The sequence below is a fragment of the Panulirus ornatus genome, chromosome 58 (assembly GCF_036320965.1).
Source record: "Panulirus ornatus isolate Po-2019 chromosome 58, ASM3632096v1, whole genome shotgun sequence".
NCBI classification, from domain to species: domain Eukaryota; kingdom Metazoa; phylum Arthropoda; class Malacostraca; order Decapoda; family Palinuridae; genus Panulirus; species Panulirus ornatus.
In genome coordinates, this window is record NC_092281.1 from 18,903,806 (window position 1) to 18,926,873 (window position 23,068).

The following is a 23,068-nucleotide window of genomic DNA, read 5'->3' on the forward strand; positions in this document are numbered from 1 at the left end:
CCTATCCACATCCAAGCCCCAGAGACATATACCCCAGAGGTGGAGGAGGAAGAATTCCCCTTCCATATTCTGTGCATGAAGTAGAAGGTGACTGATGGGGGCAGGAACGGAGGATGAATACTCTTCCCTTCTTGTATTTCAATTTCTATGAGAGGAAACAGGAGGAGGAGCCAGGCAGGGAGTTCTCATCCTTCTCAAAGGCTCAGACTGGAATGTCTGCATTGTGTGTGGATGTAACCAAGATGAGGAGAGAAGAGCGGGGAGATAGGTAGTATGTTTGAGGAAAGTAACCTGGATGTTCTGGCTCTGAGTGAAACAAAGCTCAAAGGTAAAGGGGAAGAACTGTTTGGAAATGTCTGAGTAAAGTCAGAAGTTGGTCAGAGGACAAGAGCTATGGAAAGAGTAGCACTCCTGAAGCAGGAGTTGTGGGAGTGTATGATAGAGGGTAAGGAAGTAAATTCTATGCTGATGGGAATAAAACAGAAAGTGATGGCTTATGCACCTGGCCAAGAAAATAAAGATTGTTCGAGGCAAATGTTTTGGGAGCAGCTGAGTGAGTGTGTCAGCAGTTTGGTGTACAAGACTGGGAATGTGATGGGTGATTTAAATGCTATGAATGCAAATGAAGCTTGTGAAGTTATGTGCTGAGAAAAGACTGGTGATTGGAAATATCTGGTTTTAAAAGATATAAAAAAGTATATGCATGCAAGTATGAGAGATGGTCAATGGGCATTATTAGACTATTTATTAATTGATAGGCTTGTAAAAGAGGTACTTTTGGATGTAAATGTGCTGGTGGAATGTTTCATCACTACTTCGTGGAGGTGAGGGTGAAGATTTGCAGAGGTTTTGAAAAAGAGAAAAACAATGTCAGGGAGAAGAGGTTGGTGAAAAGGAAGTGAGCTTGGAAAGGAGACTTGTGTGAAGAAATATCAGGAGAGACTGAGTGTAGAATGGCAAAAGTTGAAAGCAAAAGCAGAGAGATGGTGAGAAATGGTGGGTATTTAGGGAAGCAGTGATGGCATGTGTAAGAGATGCATGTGACATGCAAAAGGTGAGAGGTAAGCAGATTAGAAAGGGTAGTGAGTAGTGGGATGAAGTAAGGTTGCTTGTGAAAGAGTAGAGAGGCATTTGGGTGGTACTTATAAAGAGGGAGATGTATACAAGAAAGTGCCAGGAAGTCAAAAGGAAGTTGCAGGGCTCAAAAAAGAGGGCAAATGAGAGTTGGGGTGAGACAGTATCATTAAACTTTAGGGAGAATAAGAAGATGTTTTGAAAGTAGGTAAATAATGTGTGAAAGACAAGAGAACAAATGAAAACATCAGTGAAAGGGTAAAATGAAAAGTGATAACAGGTAGTGAAGAAGTAAGGAGGAGATGGAGTGAGTATTTTGAAGGACTGTTAAATGTGTTTGATGACAGGATGGCAGATGTAGGGTGTTTTGGTCAAGGTGGTATGCAAAGTGAGAGAGCAATGGAGAGTGGTTTGGTGAAGAGAGAGAGAAGTGGTGGTGAAAGCCATGTGGAAGATAAAATGCAGTGAGGTGGCTGGAGTGGATGTATTGCAGGTGAATTTAAGAAAGGGGATGACTGTGTTGTTGATTGGTTGGTATGGATATTCAGTGTATGTATGGATCATGGTCAAGTGCCTGAGCATTGGCAGAATGCATGTATAGTGCCATTCTGTAAAGGCAAAGGGAATAAAGGCCAATGTTCAAACCACAGAGGTACAAGTTTGTTGAGTATACCTGGTAAGTTGTATGGGAGGGTATTGATTGAGAGGGTGAAGGCATGTACAGAACAGCAGATTAGGGAGGAGCAGTGTGGTTTCAGAAGTGGCAGAGGATGTGTGGACCAGGTGTTTCCCTTGAAGAATGTGTGTGAGAAATACTTAGTAAAACAAATGAATTTGTATGTGGCATTTATGGATCTGAAGAAGGCATATGTTAGGGTTGAGAGAGATGTTTTGTGGAAGCAGAAGCAGTGAAAAGTTTAAATCAATGTTGTACGGCATGTGTAGAAGCCATAACAATAAGCTAAACATGAAACTTCTTAGAAGGATGTGAAGTTCTTTTTTAGTATATGAGTAGTTGCTGATTGAAATAAAGTAAGTTATGAAAATGTGAATGCTGTCGTTACACAGTAGATTAAGAAGTCGTATGATCGTAGAGAAAGCTCAAATGTTGGGACTCCATGACTGCAGAATGACCCTTTAAACTATGCAAATAGGATATTGCAAAACTATGTTTTTTGTCTTCAAGGTTATCACAGTATTCTGTAGTAATATGAAAGCCTATGGATCCTTTCAAGGAATTATATCCACTGGATAGTGTAAATCTTTCATTAAATACCCTTCACACTGATAGTGTGTGTGTGTGTGTGTGTGATTCCACAAAAAAGTGTTTTACACATCAGAATGTATGCCCTTAAAGACTAAAAATCAAACAAGAATCTGCATGATCCTACAGGATTTTCAAAACTTATGCTTTAAATTGGAATATACCAGTCATATGTATCTACTATGAAAGTATCTGTTCCAATAAAAAAACAGATAATATCTTAAAGTGAAACCTTATCATGGAGGAATTTTCAATTTTCCTGTTACCTGGTAGTAAACAAGGTCTGGAGTGTCCTCTTCCACTGTCCATACTAGTGAGCCTGGGGGATCCTCATCACATTTCTTGTATAGTGTTTCCTTGTATTCATCAAAAGATAAACTGTCTTCCCATGCATCTACACCCATGTGTCGCCACTCGCACATACCTCCCACTAGAAGAAATGTTTGCAGTGAAAGTTAGTGAACTTTTAGACTCAAGATGTGTAAAATTATTGAGAGGAATATAGTACCATAATAATTTCAAAGACAAGTTTACATAAAATTATTTAGAAATGCCTATATTAGATAATGATGGCTACTTGCTGTAATCCTCATCAGTTTACTTCATCTATCAAAGTTTATTTCATCAAGATATTTTGATAGTTCAAATATTCTAAGTGGATTCAAAACCATTTTACTTACAAAATTCCCTGCCAAACATACCTGCAGTTGGTTCTGGTGTGCCCATTTTGGAATAGGAGATACCAGCAAAAACCCGTTCTTGTCTCTGTTCTTCACTTGTCTTTTGACGAAAGCCACCTTCAGGGGAGTCAGTGATGTATAATGGATGATACCTGCAGATTTAGTCACACTGATATTACAACAATGTGAGAGGTGCAATATATGGTGATATGAATGTCAGAGTGTATAATATACAGAATTACCCTAAAACATTCTCCCTAGAACACAAAGCCATGACATGACACCTCCTACCCATAATCTAATACAGTACCATCATATTGTTTCATAGCTTAGTTTTTAGAAACATTTTCGTAGGAAAATCCACTCATTTGCAGCTTGGAAAGTCCTTCACAATGGGTATGCAAAATGATGCCTTTAGAGCTAACACAAGAAAAGAACACATATAAGAGCATAAACAAAGGAATCACAATCAAGTGAAGGATATATAATTGTTAAGTGACGATGGAAGAATGACACACAGAAAACCAGAAATACTGAAACAATAACAGTGAATAAAGGCACAGAAAATAACTTTGGGAACAAAACACTAAGAAAATAGGTTCAGCAGTACTGGGAGCCAGAAAGTGAGTCAAAGTAAGGATCTCATTTACAAACAAGGAGGCCTTGTGATAGTACAGCAAAACTAAGTAGACAACTGTCCTAGGGAAAGGAGAGGGATACCCAAATGAAGTCAATCAGGCATCAATGAACTTATTTACACATGCAAATTCTTACAGGACTCCATTGCAGAAACATGCTTTTCATACTTAAAAGCATATTTTTTTCTTACTTATTAAATTTTACATTTAATAATAAATGGTGTATCATGCATATTATATTTTCCTAACATACAGCCTAAACTTGGTATACCCAGACTTTCTTCTGGGGACTATCTATTAATTCAGAAGGGAAAAACCCCATCATTCCAAGTTATATGTAATTCTTAGTATCACCTGCACCACTGAACAGTTAACTTTTACTTACAGTTATGTCTATCTGCTCATTAACATTACTATTTTTCCAGTTTAATCTGGTAATCAGGCATATAAAACCTCTGCAACATCACTCAAACACAATCTCGGTCTTAGCCCAGTGTATCAAAGTGGAACATGAACTTTATCATTTATAACAGTGCCTCTTAGTTTTTCACTTTACACATTAACTGATTCATCATCTGTCACCAATATCTACCTCCATGCCACCTCCATATACAAGATACTTCCATTGCATCTGACTTCTGGTCATTCCTCTAACATCTTCATTTGATATATCACTAGATGTGATCAATGTTCATGCCACACCTATCCATCCTTTGTATAGTCTACCTTTCCTCCTCGTACCCTCTACTGTACTGTAATATATCTTTTCTGCCAACCTATCATGCAATGTTAAAAAGATTCTCTCTGTGTGCCTCTCAAATGACTTTACATAACATAACCCCAATTCTTCATCCTTCCTTCTGTCCATCCTCATAATTCCAAATATACTATACTAAGCATTCATCTCTACCACTCTTACTTCTTACCTATCTTGACCAATGAATGTTTTGTTTCACAGCTATGCTTCATTGCTGGGACAAAGCCTCCATGCAAGCATCTTCTCTATGCCCATTTTTTTTTTCCATTTGTTAGAGCTTTCAGTGTACCTCCATGTTTTATCCCTTGCATGGTTTTACATTCATTTTCACTTTTCTCAACCATTTTTTCCAAACTTTATTCTCAATATTCAAATTCATCTATAACTTCTAGTTCTTCACCAAACTAATCTAGCATGCCAATCTCTCTTTTTCAACAACTAGTGTCCTGCTATCATTCCATTCACCTGAAGAAGCCTCCTACATACATTGTCAAAATAATTTACCATTCTATCCAACTCTTCCTCTGAACAAATGACACAGCATCACCATGCATACAATAACTTTGACAGCTTCCATTCAGTTTTTTTTATGGTACCTATCTGTATCTTTGATGCTGTGTTCTCCTGGGATTTCTTAGGGGAAAGGGGGATACATAAGAAACGTTTCCAGGCAGTACTATCCATACACATCTTCCCACAATGCTTCACCCCCCTCGCATCTTCCCAAGTCCTCTTCTTAATATATTCCCTTCCTTTTCCTTCTCAGGATACCAGCCTTCTCCCCTTCATTCTATTTCATTCTTTTTCAATCTTATATATCTTCTTAACTATTCTATTAGAATGCATTCTCTTCACATGACCAAACCAAAGCAAGCTATATTCTACTTAAGCTACTCTGTGACACCACACCCCATGAACTTCCCTCTTTCTGACATCCTATGCTATATTCTACTTAAGCTACTCTGTGACACCACACCCCATGAACTTCCCTCTTTCTGACATCCTATATCTCTTATACACTATATAGGATTACATACTCTATTTCATCTGCTTACACCATTAGCATCCGTCAAATAGCTCATAGCAGCTAGCATCCTAGAGCTCTCTGCTTTATTCCACATCCTCGTCTCATATCCATAAGTTAGGGTTGGCAGGAATAGGCTCTACATCAATCCATGTTCTTTTACAATCAGTATAACAGCTTTTCCTTTCATAATTCTTCCCAGGGCTCAGAGATATCTGTTATGACAAGGAATGCAAAGGGAATAAGTGGTAGTGGGTGAAACATAATACTTTGAGGTGGTCTAGGCAAGTGGAAAGAATGCAAGAGGAGGAGTTAACTTGGAGTGTATGATCAGACAATTAAAGGGTTAGTGTGAAAGGAAGACCACCTGTGTTATGGGGAAACAGAGTGGAAGAGTACGGGAAGGAGATAAATGGGGGAAGAATGATGGAATGGTGTATGCAAGGGAGTCATGTAAGGACATGGATGAATGGAGATTCTTTTACCATGGCCACCCCATTGATGGGACTTCCTAGAGGAATTGGGCATCAGAGATGTACAATCCTTTCTATTCTATCTATGCTATCCTTTCTATTCTTGTTTTAATTTCTCTAAAAGCCATCCACATGTATGCTGAAAAACCAAGATGAAATCACACAATGTCTTATTGCCACATATGTTAAAACTTTCCATTAACCTACCATCCAGTTTCACACGTGCTTTAATATTTTTGCAAAATGATTTTGTCTCATCGAGCAACTTTTTCTCTACCCCATCGATTTTCCCTACCTCTTACAATACATTACAATCTAGATGTAATATGGTTTTTCTAGGCCAATGAATGCTGCACACAAGTTTCTCCATTTTTCTATACACTTTTCTGTTGACATCTTCAGTGAGACTATCAATCTAAACATCCTCTACCTTTCTTAAAACTGCCCTGATCTTCACTTATACTGCACTCATGTTACCTTCTTTACCCTCTGAATAACAATCTTCCATATACAGTCTCTGCAAAAGAATTTTGATGATTACTGTTTGAAATAAAGCTCTCATGCATAAGGTCTTATTTGCAGAACAAATCCTGTTAATCGCTTGCAGTGGGGTTGTCGTATGTCTTGCAGCATGTTACAGTCTTACAAGTCGGATGACATTATTTGTTGCCTCAGTTAATCCCCCTTACCTGTGGTACTGAATGTGCAGGAATGCAACTTTTGCTCATTGTCCTTGTATTTAGTGATATCTTCACTATTTCTGTTCTTGGTGTTTTTTCCTCAGTCAACAAATAACCAAGGGTTCTTAGAATGTTCCAGGAAGAAAAGATCCACAGTTTGCTTGGGAGCAAGAAAATATTTTTACTAGTGAATTTCAAAATGTAGTGGCAGGGTTGAATTCACCATCTGAACGCATTTTCTTCTTCTGTCTAACATCATCAAACCTGGTCAACCTATGAAGACCATTTAGGTGACTGATAACATTATAAGGATGGGATCTTCAATGCCTCATGCTTCATAAGGTCACCCAGACTCTGCTTTTCAAGAAGGGATAACAATGAAAGGAAGTTAAGACTATCTGGATGGCGAAGTCAGCCCAGCCAGTCTGTCTTGAAATTTTGCCAGCAGACACATGTAATTGCTTCCAAGTAAGAATAAGACCCTTTCTCCCTAGGACAACTTATTAAGACCCATGGTCAGTAACAGGTAGAAAAGAATTTCATTGTGTCAAGAAACAGGAAAAATATCATTAAACACAAGGAAAGCAAGCAAAATTTGCATCTCTCCAATCTCAATATTGTAGGGGCAGGGGAGGACTAGGGCATCAAATTATGCTATTTGACATCTACAACTGTACCATGGTGCAAGATATATGATAACACCAACATGAATAAGTAACAGGATTTTTCCCTCCAATAAAACCAGATGAATGAATGCCTAGTTTTAAATGGTAACTGTTGGATATATATTGTGCAGACTATACTTTCCCTGGTGACCTCAGTAAGCTGATTCTTTTAACATCTTTATACTCATTCTTTCATTTGTATATTTTTGCTCTTATCCACACATCTGACACCCCCTTTTTCCCATAAACATATATATTGTGCACCCATTCTGCCATCACATTACCTTTACTCAGCAACGTTTCTGTTGTTATACTATTCGCTCTAGGGGTTTTCCCAACTCTAACCAAAATATTGATACTTGTATCTCGTCTTGGATACTATTTCCTTTACAGTAATTTTCCTTCCTTCTCTATCCAATTCCATGCATAATTTGCTCCATCACTCCCATCTGATGCAATCAGCTTTCTTAAGTACTCCTGACATCCTAATATCTCATTACAAAAAGTATCTTTCTGCACTTTAGTCTCCCATTTCTACTACTTTTTCCCTACTTTTTCTGCAACTCCCTTCAAATTGGTTTCTTACTTTCGATAAACCTTACTTTCATGTTTCTCACAGGGATATTATGGTATTTACTTTCTTTTCCCCTCCTTTGATAATTCTCTTCACTCTTATTACACTCCTTATGCTCCTTTTTTTGTCCCATCCTTAACTTTCCTTGACAGTTCTTCTGGAGGCACTTGTACAGTATAAGCCTTCATATTCTTTAGTTTTTTTTTCTCCTTATTCGATCAAATACAAATCTAATCTCTCCTTCCTACCCTTTTTCATTTTCCTGCTACATTCCCCCTAATGCCTTAATTGTACTTTACTTGAAGAAGGCCGTAATACCACTACTACAATCATTATCTCCTTTTTCACTCATTTACTTATGTATCTAATGTCATAAATTTTACTTTTTCCATTACAGTACCAATATTCAGAAATGAACAACATTCAACTTACTATCTCTGTATCCAAATTTTATCATTTTCTTCAGCTGCAACAACATGATTTATATGAATCAATGCTAGTTCCCTTCTTCAATCTTTTCCACGTATTTACTTGAACCTAATATAATGAGCAGTCTCCCTTTTCTTGTAATCCCTTCTGAACACTTAGATTCAACTACATTGTAAACTGATTTCATAAACTCATTCATACCTGGCACTGTTGGTGTGATCATTGCCACCCTGGACAGTGAAGTAATACGTCTGGCCTCTCTCAACAAATATCTCTGGGATGAGCATATCGTTGATCCACCATGCGATGCCCCATGATGGTGACTCTGTAAAACCATCACTGATTGTCAAGGCCATGGTTACATAAATGTTCATGAGTTGTAAATTATTATTGCTCTCTGGATTTTACAAATCATCTACTAGTCATCTTTGTTGTTATCACTTCTCCTCTTTTCCCCTAAGAATAAGAGATCAGCAAGAATATTACTCAGAAAACTTCCACATAATAATGTACAATGTGATTTAATCGAACATGCACGTTAATATGGGGAGTGAATTCCTCTATGCAATTAGTAATTTGCATAGAGTAAAATAGTATGCTCAATCTCATGCAAAATAATAATTTGCCCTGAAATTCCACTGAAACTAAATACTAAATAGCTTTGCAGATAAATGCAGGTTATCATCAATATTTTGCTAACAATACAATATATATATATATATATATATATATATATATATATTTTTTTTTTTTTTTTTTTTTATACTTTGTCGCTGTCTCCCGCGTTTGCGAGGTAGCGCAAGGAAACAGACGAAAGAAATGGCCCAACCCCCCCCCCCCATACACATGTACATACACACGTCCACACACGCAAATATACATACCTACACAGCTTTCCATGGTTTACCCCAGACGCTTCACATGCCTTGCTTCAATCCACTGACAGCACGTCAACCCCTGTATACCACATGACTCCAATTCACTCTATTTCTTGCCCTCCTTTCACCCTCCTGCATGTTCAGGCCCCGATCACACAAAATCTTTTTCACTCCATCTTTCCACCTCCAATTTGGTCTCCCTCTTCTCCTCGTTCCCTCCACCTCCGACACATATATCCTCTTGGTCAATCTCTCCTCACTCATTCTCTCCATGTGCCCAAACCATTTCAAAACACCCTCTTCTGCTCTCTCAACCACGCTCTTTTTATTTCCACACATCTCTCTTACCCTTACGTTACTTACTCGATCAAACCACCTCACACCACACATTGTCCTCAAACATCTCATTTCCAGCACATCCATCCTCCTGCGCACATCTCTATCCATAGCCCACGCCTCGCAACCATACAGCATTGTTGGAACCACTATTCCCTCAAACATACCCATTTTTGCTTTCCGAGATAATGTTCTCGACTTCCACACATTTTTCAAGGCTCCCAAAATTTTCGCCCCCTCCCCCACCCTATGATCCACTTCCGCTTCCATGGTTCCATCCGCTGACAGATCCACTCCCAGATATCTAAAACACTTCACTTCCTCCAGTTTTTCTCCATTCAAACTCACCTCCCAATTGACTTGACCCTCACCCCTACTGTACCTAATAACCTTGCTCTTATTCACATTTACTCTCAACTTTCTTCTTCCACACACTTTACCAAACTCAGTCACCAGCTTCTGCAGTTTCTCACATGAATCAGCCACCAGCGCTGTATCATCAGCGAACAACAATTGACTCACTTCCCAAGCTCTCTCATCCCCAACAGACTTCATACTTGCCCCTCTTTCCAGGACTCTTGCATTTACCTCCTTTACAACCCCATCCATAAACAAATTAAACAACCATGGAGACATCACACACCCCTGCCGCAAACCTACATTCACTGAGAACCAATCACTTTCCTCTCTTCCTACACGTACACATGCCTTACATCCTCGATAAAACTTTTCACTGCTTCTAACAACTTGCCTCCCACACCATATATTCTTGTGTGGACGTGTATGTATATACATTGTGTATGGGGGTGGGTTGGGCCATTTCTTTCGTCTGTTTCCTTGCGCTACCTCACAAACGCGGGAGACAGCGACAAAGCAAAATATATATATATATATATATATATATATATATATATATATATATATATATATATATTCTATTAAGAATATATATATATATATATATATATATATATATATATATATATATATATATATATTTTGCTTTGTCGCTGTCTCCCGCGTTTGTGAGGTAGCGCAAGGAAACAGACGAAAGAAATGGCCCAACCCACCCCCATACACAATGTATATACATACACGTCCACACACGCAAATATACATACCTATACATCTCAATGTACACATATATATATACACACAGACACATACATATATACCCATGCACACAATTCACACTGTCTGCCTTTATTCATTCCCATCACCACCCCGCCACACATGGAATACCATCCCCCTCCCCCCTCATGTGTGCGAGGTAGCACTAGGAAAAGACAACAAAGGCCCCATTCGTTCACACTCAGTCTCTAGCTGTCATGCAATAATGCCCGAAACCACAGCTCCCTTTCCACATCCAGGCCCCACACAACTTTCCATGGTTTACCCCAGACGCTTCACATGCCCTGATTCAATCCACTGACAGCACGTCAACCCCGGTATACCACATCGATCCAAATCACTCTATTCCTTGCCCTCCTTTCACCCTCCTGCATGTTCAGGCCCCGATCACACAAAATCTTTTTCACTCCATCTTTCCACCTCCAATTTGGTCTCCCACTTCTCCTCGTTCCCTCCACCTCCGACACATATATCCTCATGGTCGATCTTTCCTTACTCATTCTCGCCATGTGCCCAAACCATTTCAAAACACCCTCTTCTGCTCTCTCAACCACGCTCTTTTTATTTCCACACATCTCTCTTACCCTTATATTACTTACTCGATCAAACCACCTCACACCACACATTGTCCTCAAACATCTCATTTCCAGCACATCCACCCTCCTGCGCACAACTCTATCCATAGCCCACGCCTCGCAACCATACAACATTGTTGGAACCACTATTCCTTCAAACATACCCATTTTTGCTTTCCAAGATAATGTTCTCGACTTCCACACATTCTTCAACGCTCCCAGGATTTTCGCCCCCTCCCCCACCCTATGATTCACTTCCGCTTCCATGGTTCCATCCGCTGCCAGATCCACTCCCAGATATCTAAAGCACTTCACTTCCTCCAGTTTTTCTCCATTCAAACTCACCTCCCAATTGACTTGACCCTCAACCCTACTGTACCTAATAACTTTGCTCTTATTCACATTTACTCTTAACTTTCTTCTTTCACACACTTTACCAAACTCAGTCACCAGCTTCTGCAGTTTCTCACATGAATCAGCCACCAGCGCTGTATCATCAGCGAACAACAACTGACTCACTTCCCAAGCTCTCTCATCCCCAACAGACTTCATACTTGCCCCTCTTTCCAAAACTCTTGCATTCACCTCCCTAACAACCCCATCCATAAACAAATTAAACAACCATGGAGACATCACACACCCCTGCCGCAAACCTACATTCACTGAGAACCAATCACTTTCCTCTCTTCCTACGCGTACACATGCCTTACATCCTCGATAAAAACTTTTCACTGCTTCTAACAACTTGCCTCACACACCATATATTCTTAAAACCTTCCACAGAGCATCTCTATCAACTCTATCATAGGCCTTCTCCAGATCCATAAATGCTACATACAAATCCATTTGCTTTTCTAAGTATTTCTCACATACATTCCTCAAAGCAAACACCTGATCCACACATCCTCTACCACTTCTGAAACCACATTGCTCTTCCCCAATCTGATGCTCTGTACATGCCTTCACCCTCTCAATCAATACCCTCCCATATAATTTACCAGGAATACTCAACAAACTTATACCTCTGTAATTTGAGCACTCACTCTTATCCCCTTCGCCTTTGTACAATGGCACTATGCACGCATTCCGCCAATCCTCAAGCACCTCACCATGAGTCATACATACATTAAATAACCTTACCAACCAGTCAACAATACAGTCACCCCCTTTTTTAATAAATCCCACTGCAATACCATCCAAACCTGCTGCCTTGCCGGCTTTCATCTTCCGCAAAGCTTTTACTACCTCTTCTCTGTTTACCAAATCATTTTCCCTAACCCTCTCACTTTGCACACCACCTCGACCAAAACACCCTATATCTGCCACTCTATCATCAAACACATTCAACAAACCTTCAAAATATTTTTTTCTTTTTTTTTTTTTGCTTTGTCGCTGTCTCCTGCGTGTGTATATATATATATATATATATATATATATATATATATATATATATATATATATATATATATGGCTTCTGGAGCTGGAAATCCTCCCCTCTCATTTTTTTTTCTTTTTTTTTTCCAAAGGTAGGAACAGAGAAGGGGGCCAGGTAAGGATGTTTTCTCAGAGGCCCAGTCCTCTGTTCTTAATGCTACCTCACTGATGCAGGAAATGGCGAATAGTATGAAAGAAAAATATATGGCTTCTGTCTAACCAGATATATAAGCATGAAACTGAACTAGTCTGAGGATCTAATATTCCTTTTCTAGTGTGGGTTTCAAATGACTGACTGAGAACCTCCTGATCTAAGAACTTCATTAAGAAAAATCAGTATCATAAAAATCAGTCTACTGATTTTTGACTATTGATTCAGAATATACCTAACCCATCCCTCCCCAGTCTCCCTTCAAGATGCCAACATGCTGGCAAACCCTACCCCTCCTAGTCCTAACATTTGTCCTAGTATTTCAACACACACTTCAGTGAAATGTCTCATAATACAGTCATCTGTGTCCACTAAGCAAGAGGAGCAGTTGTGTGACTGATGAATGTGAAACTTTCAAACAGGAAAAATAAGGCAATTACTGGAATCTAATGACTGCATCAATGCCCTTGATGTGTAGAATCTACATTTGGTGTATTAAAAACTGAAACTACTTTTCTTCATATTATGTTTGACTTGGAGGATTTATCAGAAAGTGCATCTTCAAAATTAACTACTTAGTGATAACTCAGTTTCCTTGAGGAAATCAGGATTTGTTGTTTCTGCAATGTCTGCATTTCCTTACTTAACAACAAAACTTTCAGTGTCTTTTTATGCATGGTAAAGTAGTCCTATGACAGACTTTACCAGTCTATATCACTGGACAGTGAAGTTTTCTCTTTGGTCTTTGTAAAGATTATTTCCTTTTGGACAGAAAAAATATATATTCTAGGTTAAATATTAGTAAGCCCCACAGAAAATAGTGATGTCACTCCATTAGTGCAGTAAAATTTAGATACAGTTACAGAGTAGATAAATTTCAGTGGTTAGCTTTAGGATTCAGTTAACAAATTCCTCGGCAATCTTCTGTAACTGAACAAGCTGTAGGCTAGAAGAGAGATTTACAGCTTAGATTCTTTTAAGCCTCCAGCCAAAGATAATCTTTTTTATGTTGTTTCTAGAAAATGCCAGTTTTTATGCTGAGGTAGATCTTGTGCAATATTCCAAATCCTGTCAAGAACTGTAATTACAGATCTTTGCGATCAATTCATTTTATGACACCCTGTATTGTCTAAAGTACAGAAGAAAAACTATATATCCCTTTAATTAGTTCATAAATGTTATAATGAAATCTAAGCTTTAGTTTTCATGAAAAGAAATTTACATCATGAAGAGAAATTTACGAAACTGCTAAATAAAAATCAGAAATTCTTAATTTACTATGCAACTTGAGGCCTGCTAATACTGGCATATAAACCAAATGGGGCTGGTAATGAAAAACGTATGCTAAAAATACCTATATGGGAAACACAACTGGTATCACAGAAAAGCTCTACACAAGGGAACTACAGGTACCTGATATGCCACACAGACATTAACAAAAGTTACATAACTGCAAAAAACATAAATATAAATGACCTCTGTACACTAAAAGGATGTCTTTTGGAAAAGTACTTCTCATAAACATGAAACATTAACATTCATTATCTGTTAAGTGGCATTCAGTGACTTTGACCAATCAACCTGAGAACACCACAATATCTAGGTGAACAAGAACCTCTTTTCCAAATGCTCCACACACTTCAAAGTGATGTATCTGCACTGACACCAATGAAGACCGGAATACAAGAGATACCATTACAGCTAGGACCTCAGCAGACTTTCAAATATATTATCATTTGCTATGTAACGAACATATTGGAGGAACTATAATGAGATGCTATGGTTTAACTTTCATGGTATAAAACATTTCTAAACAGATTTTTTATAATATAAATATTAATGAATATGATATAAAAACTGTAAAAATCACATCGCATGCTTCAAGGATCAGTATATAAAGATCTCAGCTGAATCAAAAGACCTAATTCATTAGAATATTAAATAACAATAATGTTGTTACCAACCGGCAAATTTTGTTACTTATGTAGTTGCTCTTTTTCATATCTTCCATTTTTGATTCAGAATAAAAATCAACAGATAGCTGAAGCCCTGCTTAAATGCAATCTTAAATTATTTAATACATAAAAAGCAAAGTACTGTACAATGAAATAATCTATACAACACAGTTACTCTTGATAGTTCAATTACACTCTTAACTAAGACAGAGGATTTGGAGAAAATTGATAATGGGAATTAGTTTACCTGATTTCCACCTCCCTACGATGCACAAGAATAAAAAACAAGGTCTCAGTACTCAAAAACAAACAAGAGATCTAACTAGTTACTATCCAGTTACTGTATGCAACAAAGATGCTGGCTGCTGAATGTGTTTTGCTATTCTTCATTTAGAGTTATGGACAAGAGTTAACTCTGACAGAACATGAGGCTGCTGTCTTCTCTGTGATGCAAGTAATAAAGATTCTCTGGCTGATCTGTGTGGGAGCTGGGTATGCTAATCACTGAGCCATACAAATGGTAGCAGTTCCTAAGCTTGCTGCTGGACTGCTATATCTGTAGTTATCAAAGCCATTCATATTCATATGATGCATATTGTTTGAAAATGACAGGAGAAAGATGTTTGAGTGACAAATGGATTTACCTTCTCAATTCTGATGGTAACAGTTCCTATCTTTGCTGTTTGACTGCTACATCTGTAGTTATTAAATCCATTCATATGCTTATGATGCATATTGTTTGAAAATGACTGGAGAAAAGATGTTTGAATGACAAATGGTTTTACTTTCTAAATTCTAATGGTAGTAGTTCCTATCCTTGCTGTTTCACTGAATTATCTGGAGTTATCAAAGACAATCATATGTGTATGATGCATTCTGTTTGGAAATGACTGGAGAAAAGATGTTTGAGTGAAAACTGGTTTTACTTTTTAAATTCTGATGGAGTGAGTTGAAGTATGAGCCTTGTATTTTGGCTGATCCCACTGGAAAGCAAAGGAACTTTACATAAATAGATACCTTCCACCTTCTCTACCCAACAAGTGGCCACAGAGACAGCCCATTAGGAGCTGACCCCTTGTATACTGTCTCACAAGTGCCATGGGCCAACCCAAACAGGAGTAAGCAAGTACAAAGTACAGCCCTTTTTTTAACTCGTGCATAGCCAATAGACTGAAAAATAGAAATCTTTAGTCAAAATATTTTTCCAGTTTGTATAATGGATTTCAGAAAACCATATCTCATCAGTAAGCCATAGTAATGACAATATGGACTAACATTCACATGTTGTTACAACAGTCTCTTTCTATGATTCTCTATAAGAATGAAACAAAACTGGGACACTTGCCTTGAAGAATCAAATTCTTTCACCAGTGAAAGAAACTACAAGATGAAAAAGGTACCTCTAAGGAAGACAGAAGATACTGTCAACTACGAAGTAGGTAACACATGCTGGCTACAAGGAACGGGTAATCTAAAACCCGTATTCTGCAATATCAGTAGCAGCAGCTTGTGTTTGACTTTCACAAGACATTAACCTGTTTATGAAACTGGTGACTATTTTGCATATTTGTTTTCCTTACAACTCATTTAATAAGTATACAAGACAAGTAAGTAGAAAACTTGTTATCTAAAATGACAAATGATATACTATCCAAAGCACCTATGGATCCCAAACAATGATATATCTAACAATTCCTTAAATTCATTCAAATTGATCTTGGGACTAAGAAAAGCAATCAAAGAATTTTCCTAGCAAGAGCAACTCTCTCAGCAACTATAAAAGCTAAACCCATCAGATTGTACTGTCAAGAAGAAATGTGAAAGAAGAGACCCCCCACACCCAACAAACACACACATACAGACAGATAAATGTGCTGCAATTCGTGCAGGGACAGATCAACCCTCCGTAAGTCTAAGTAGCTTCTCCAAAGACAAAAATATTTGAGACCTAACAGAATCACCATATTTTTTTTCTAAGCAGACAATAATTTTAGTGATTCTGAGTTCAAGAATGAGCACAGACTAAATTAACCCCAAGTACTGTGCGTGAACTGAGGGGTTGAACAAAAGAATAATCAAAGGAAATATTGAAAAAGGGAATTAAGGAGAAAGAAATTGAAAGAAACTGTTTCTGGAAGAAATTAATTTGACTATATTGTTATAAGTTTAATTTGTTTATGGATGGGGTTATTAGGGAGGTGAATGCAAGAGTTTTGGAGAGAGGGGCAAGTATGCAGTCTGTTGTGGATGAGAGGGCTTGGGAAGAGAGTCAGTTGTTGTTCGCTGATGATACAGCACTGGTGGCTGATTCGGGTGAGAAACTGCAGAAGTTGGTGACTGAGTTTGGTAAAGTGTGTGAAAGAAGAAAGCTGAGAGTAAATGTGAATAAGAGCAAGGTTATTAGGTTCAGTAGGGTTGAGGGGCAAGTTAATTGAGAGGTAAGTTTGAAGAGAGAGCCTGGAGGAAGTTAAGTGTTTTAGATAACTGGGAGTAGACTTAGCAGTGGATTGAACCATGGAAGCAGAAGTGAGTCACAGGGTGGGGGAGGGGGCAAAGGTTCTGGGAGCACTGAAGAAAGTGTGGAATGTGAGAACGTTATCTCAGAGAGCAAAAATGGGTATGTTTGAAGGAATAGTGGTTCCAACAATGTTATATGGTTGCGAGGCATGGGCTATAGATAGGGTTGTGCGGAGAAAGGTGGATGTGTTGGAAATGAGATGTTTGAGGAAAATATGTGGTGGTGTGAGGCGATTTGATCAAGTAAGTAATGAAAGGGTAAGAGAGATGTGTGGTAATAAAAAGAGTGTGGCTGAGAGAGCAGAAGGGGGTGGAGAGAATGAGTGAGGAAAGACTGACAAAGAAGATATGTGTGTCAGAGGTGGAGGGAACGAGGAGAAGTGGGAGACCAAATTGGAGGTGGAAAGATGGAGTGAAAAAGATTTTGAGCAATTGAGGCCTGAACATACAGGAGGGTAAAAGGCATGCAAGGAATAAAGTGAATTGTGGTATACTAGGGTCGATGTGCTGTCAATGGATTGAACCTGGGCATGTGAAGCATCTGGGGTAAACCATGGATAGTTTTATGGGGCCTGGATGTGGAAAGGGAGCTGTGGTTTCGGTGCATCACACATGACAGCAAGAGACTGAGTGTGAATGAATGTGGCCTTTGTTGTCTTTTCCTAGTGCTACCTCGCATGCACACAGGGGGAGGGGGGGGTGCCATTTCATGTGTGGCAGGGTGGCAATGGGAATGGATAAGGGCAGCAAGTATGAATACGTGCATGTGTATATATGCATATATATATGTATTTGTATGTATCCATTGAAATGTATAGGTAGGTATATATGCATGTGTGGGCGCTTATGTATATACATGTGTATGTGGGTGGGTTGGGCCATTCTTTTGTCTGTTTCCTTGTGCTTCCTCGCTAATGCGGGAGACAGTGACTAAGTATAATAAAGAAAAATGTTATAAGTCCCACCGAAAGACGTTGCCCAGGTCTGAATTCAATTAGAGAAATCTAGAAAATGAGAACAGAAAGCCATAAAAGAGGAAATATTTACCTATATGCCTGCAGCAGTGAATGCCATGTTGTATTCTGCACACAAGGAAGTAGCATAAGAGGAGTAGAAACAATCCCCTCAAGGAAAGGTGAAAAAAATTTCCAAATTAGTCCACTGAACTCTCCAATAATGTCATAACTGATATCTAAGTGGGATAGAAGGAGGAAGGTAAGTTAGAAACAAGGTAATAGTTAAAAGACTTTAATAAAAGGATCCCAGTAGGGGTAAAACTTTTGTAGTTCTGAAGGGAATCAAAAATAATAAAAAGAAAAAAGCAAACCTAACAGCAGTCTGGTTGTGATGAATGAGAGCTTGAGGATACTGTTTAATTTATCGGTCCAGTTATTGGGAACAAAAAAAAGTTCAGGTCTCATTGTCCTAGATAACACAGTGAAAGAAAATCAATCACTGCTTTTGATATACTGAAGTTCCAAGCATTAAGGATCTAAGCAATGGAGCAAGAGGATGGCATACCCTTTTTCTAATGTCAAACAGCCAAAGCATACAACAAAATTAGCAAATTTGAAAGTGTATGTGAAGCAAAGAGAATCAGTAAAAATAAAAGACAAAGTCTGAGTCAGATGAAAACATTATGAGACTTGGTGTGCAACATACATAGTTATGATACAACAGACAAGTAAGACAACTCTGGAGTGGAAACAGCATTAACGAATAAATGGAGGTATGATCTAGAAGAATCATTACAGGTCAAATGGGTCTCTGTTTGAAGTATGGAATTAAAAGTGTGGCTGAGTGCTGCTCAACAGAGGAAAAATCAATTTCCAATCAGTGAATGTTGAAGAACAGAGAAAGAGACAGGTCATATAGAATAATCTGAGGCATACAAAGTGCCAATATGAGTCCAACTTCTCATCATCAGCACTTTGCATGAAGCCCAAAAATTCTTAGCAATGCATAGGATTGGTTACTAAGAGGCCATATTCTTTGGGCATTTCATAAGGTTTGGGGTCACTTGGAAAACTGAGGAGATGAGAGAGTGTATGCATTATAAATGGACATGGATCCAGAATCTTATCAAATGCACAGTGTATGTAATGTGTCTGAAGATCAATTATGCAAATGGGATATTTGGTAGAACCACTGCCTTTGTATATTTCTGGGCTAAGCAAAGCATGCAGTAAAGAAAAGACACCATTCACTGTGATTCTAATACTCTCATGGTATGTTACCGGTCTGTGCCTGGGCAGCTCTACTTCTCACATTGATGTAACACATTATGGTTTCATAAAACTACAATAAAACACAACTTTGGGAAAAGTGAATCAATCTTGGGCAGGTTATTTACTTTGATCTGCTGTGTACTGATTTCCCAATAAACTCAAGTCAATAGCATTATGAGATCATTCCAATACCTGCAATCTCCCTCACACTCATTCCATCCTGATTTCATCATTAGAATTCCTTTGCTATGCCCAAAACAGGAAGATAAAACTGGAAAGGTATAAATATTTAAAAACAAAAGATATAAGAATTTTTTTTTTCAGCCATCGAATGAGGTTGTGTAAAATATTACCCATGAGGCTCAATGCAAATACTCTCATCAAAGCAGTGATGACTTGGGAATCATTCAGTGAGCCAGTAAATGGCTTGCATAAAAGAGAAAACAACATAGCTATGAAAATAACCATTCTTTACATCAGAATCTTGGAAGAAGCACACTATATAAGAAGATTAAATATCTAACCATGATTTAACAACACAGAACCAGATCATGAGGTGTCTTTGCTTCAAAACATAAGAAGCAGGGATCACTCTCGTGTGGTTACCACTAACTGTAAGCTAACAAACCTAAGTAAAAGCAGGTTGCCATCCATAAGGATTGTTATGGCTTACATTTTTTGCTAAATTTGCCATGAACTTTTGGCATAATTTGGACAAGTTTTGTGATAAACTCAATAAACAAAAAATCTTTGAATGTTGTCAGAAACAATATTCAAACAATATTCCAAAAGAAGGAACAGAGAAGGGGGCCAAGTGAGGATATTCCCTCAAAGGCTCAGTCCTCTCTTCTTAACGCTACCTTGCTAACGCAGGAAATGGCAAGTAGTATGAAAAAAAAAAAATCAAGCTAGACAATGTTAGAATATACGAGGTAAGGAGGTGGCTCCTGACTGATGTCCCAGGCTCTTGTTGGATGATTGGTGGAAAGCTCTACTAAAATTTTAAAGTTTGAATGCCTGCTTACATAGCAAAGTTGGCAATTTTTGTCACATACCTATACAAACAAAAATGAGAATGAAGAACAGAGAAATGGAGACTTTTATGAGCTATCTTATTTTCATGGTAATCCTCATCAATAGGCACTGACATTTGTGGCTGATCATGTTCAATGATTTGCACAATTACCTATACTGTTTTACAACAGATGGGCTCAAACCTTCCTCAGAAAATCAATATATGAAAACTTTTGATAATACCACAGAAATCGCTAATCTTATCACAAAGAAGTTCTAACAATGAAGTATAATTTGCATGTCATCAAGACATGCACTGTGGAGACTATGGTGGTAGCTATCATTTGTCAATTTCTAAAAGATGAAGCAGAAGAAGGAGCCAAGCAAGGAGTGCTCATCCTCCTCGAAGGCTCATGCTGGGATGTCTAAATGTGTGGATGTAACCAAGATGAGAATAAAGGAGTATGTTTAAGGAAAGAAATCTGGATGTTCTGACTCTGAGCGAAACAAAGCTCAAGGGCAAAGGGGAAGAATGGTTTGGAAATGCCATATGAGTAATGTCAGGGGTCAGTAAATGAGCAAGAGCTATGGAAGGGGTAGCAATATTACTGAAGCAGGAGCTGTGCAAATGTATGAAAGAGTGTAAGAAAGTGAGCTTTAAACTGATGTGGGCAATAACAAAAGTGAATTGCAAGAGATGTGCAATTATTAGTGCTTATGCACCTGAACAAGAGAAAAAAGATCATGAGAGGCAAGTAGTTTGGGAGCAACTGTGTGAGTGTGTGTTAGCAGTGTCCACGCAAGAGACTGGGTGGTAGAGATGGGCGATTTGAATGCAAAGGTACATAATGCGTCAATTAAGGTACAACTGGGAGCATGTGGTATTCAATACCTGAATGGAAATAGTGAATAGCTTGTGGAGTTGTGTGCTGAAAAAGGATTGGTGACTGGGAATACCTGGCTTAAAAAGAGGGACATACACAAGCATACATAAGTAAGCAAGAAAGATAGTCAGCAGGCAATACTGGATTACATACTAAATGACAGGCATGTAAAAGAGAGCATTTTGGATGTGAACATTCTCAGCGGAGAATCTGGTGGGATGTTTGATCATCACCTTGTGGGGGCGAGGGTGAACATTTGCAAAGGTTTTTGGAAAAGAGGAAACATTACAGGTGAGAAGAGAGTATTGAGAGTAAGTGAACTTGGGAAAGACGTTTGTGAAGTATTGAGAGTAAGTGAACTTGGGAAAGACGTTTGTGAAGAAATACCAAGAGAGATTAAGTGCAGAATGGCAAAGGAAGTTAAGTGGGTGAGGAATGGTAGGTATTTAGAGAAGTAGTGCTGGCATATGTGAGAGAAGTGTGTGGCATGCATAATGTGGGAGGTGGTCAGATTAGAAAGGGTAGTGATTAGTGGGATGAAGAAGTAAAGTTGCTTTTGAAAGTGAAGAGAGGTATATGGATGTTACTTACAGGGAAGTCATGAAAATGATTGGCATATTGACAAGAGAAAGCAGGAGAGATGTCAGGGGGACAAATGAGAGTTGTGGTAAGTGAATGTCGGTTATTTTTAGGCAGAATCAAACATTTCGCAAGAAGGTTATTAGTGTGCAAAAAACAGAACAAATGGGGAAGTGGTAACAAGCAGTGATGAAGTGAGGAGATGCAGTGAGCATTTTGGAGGACTGTTAAATGTCTTTGAATATAGGATGGCAGGTGTAAAGTGTTTGTGTCAGGCTGGTAGTCTTAGCAAGAGTCATGAAGAGTGGTTTGGTGAAGAGTGAAGAGGTGGTGAAAGCCTTGCATAAGATGAAATGTGGCAAAGTGGTTGGGGTGGACGGTACTGCTGTTGAATTTCCTAAGAAAAAGGGCAACTGTGTTGTTGATTGGATACATAGGATTTTCATTGTATGTATAGATCATGGTGTGGTGCCTGACAACTGGCAGAATGCACGTATAAAGGCATGGGAAATGAAGGTGTGTTTAAATGACAGAAGTATAAGTTTGCCGAGTGTACCTGGTAAATTGTATGGGAGAGTGGTAGCCAAGTGCAATGACTTACGAGTTATTGCAGAATAGCCTCGCTCTCCACCCGTTGGCCCAATGGTGGCAGTGAAGTTCGTGGTGGCCCGGATAATGTTGACTGACCATGGATGGTCATGTGGGACTTTACGCCCTCCCCCTACCAGCAGCGCACAGGAGTTGTCACCCACAGAACTGAAGTCTATGATCACACTATCTGAAGAAGTGTTGGAAAAATTAGTACAGTTCTTTGCGATCACTATGTCTTTGAGAGTACTGGATAAATTTTTATGGTTGGGAGTGATCACAAAGCCTGTTAAAATTTTGGATTAATGCAGCTGTCACTTATCACAGCCTATATGGTGATTTATAAAAAAAGTACAATGTCTATGATTACATTTAATGTGGAGGGCTTATCAGATTAGTGGTAGATGTGATCATGTGGGTAATTTGTTTAAGAGCAATGCCTATGATTACATTACAATATGAGGAAATATCTGAAGGTTATTGCACTTCTCTTTCATCACATTATATAAGAAATCATCAGGTTAGCATAGTTGTCTGTTG

At 38.5% G+C, this 23,068-nt stretch overlaps 1 protein-coding gene across 1 annotated transcript in view; it reads right to left on the reverse strand.

The window, feature by feature from the left end:
• Nucleotides 1–23,068, reverse strand: part of LOC139766621 (protein Skeletor, isoforms B/C) — a 295,127-nt gene that overhangs the window by 17,100 nt on the left and 254,959 nt on the right. The window contains exons 11-14 of the mRNA XM_071695486.1: nt 22,542–22,718; nt 8,460–8,583; nt 3,040–3,170; nt 2,605–2,768 (exon numbers count right to left, since the gene is read on the reverse strand). Of these exons, the coding sequence (XP_071551587.1) occupies nt 2,605–2,768; nt 3,040–3,170; nt 8,460–8,583; nt 22,542–22,718 (596 nt within the window). The remainder of the gene's footprint in view (nt 1–2,604; nt 2,769–3,039; nt 3,171–8,459; nt 8,584–22,541; nt 22,719–23,068) is intronic.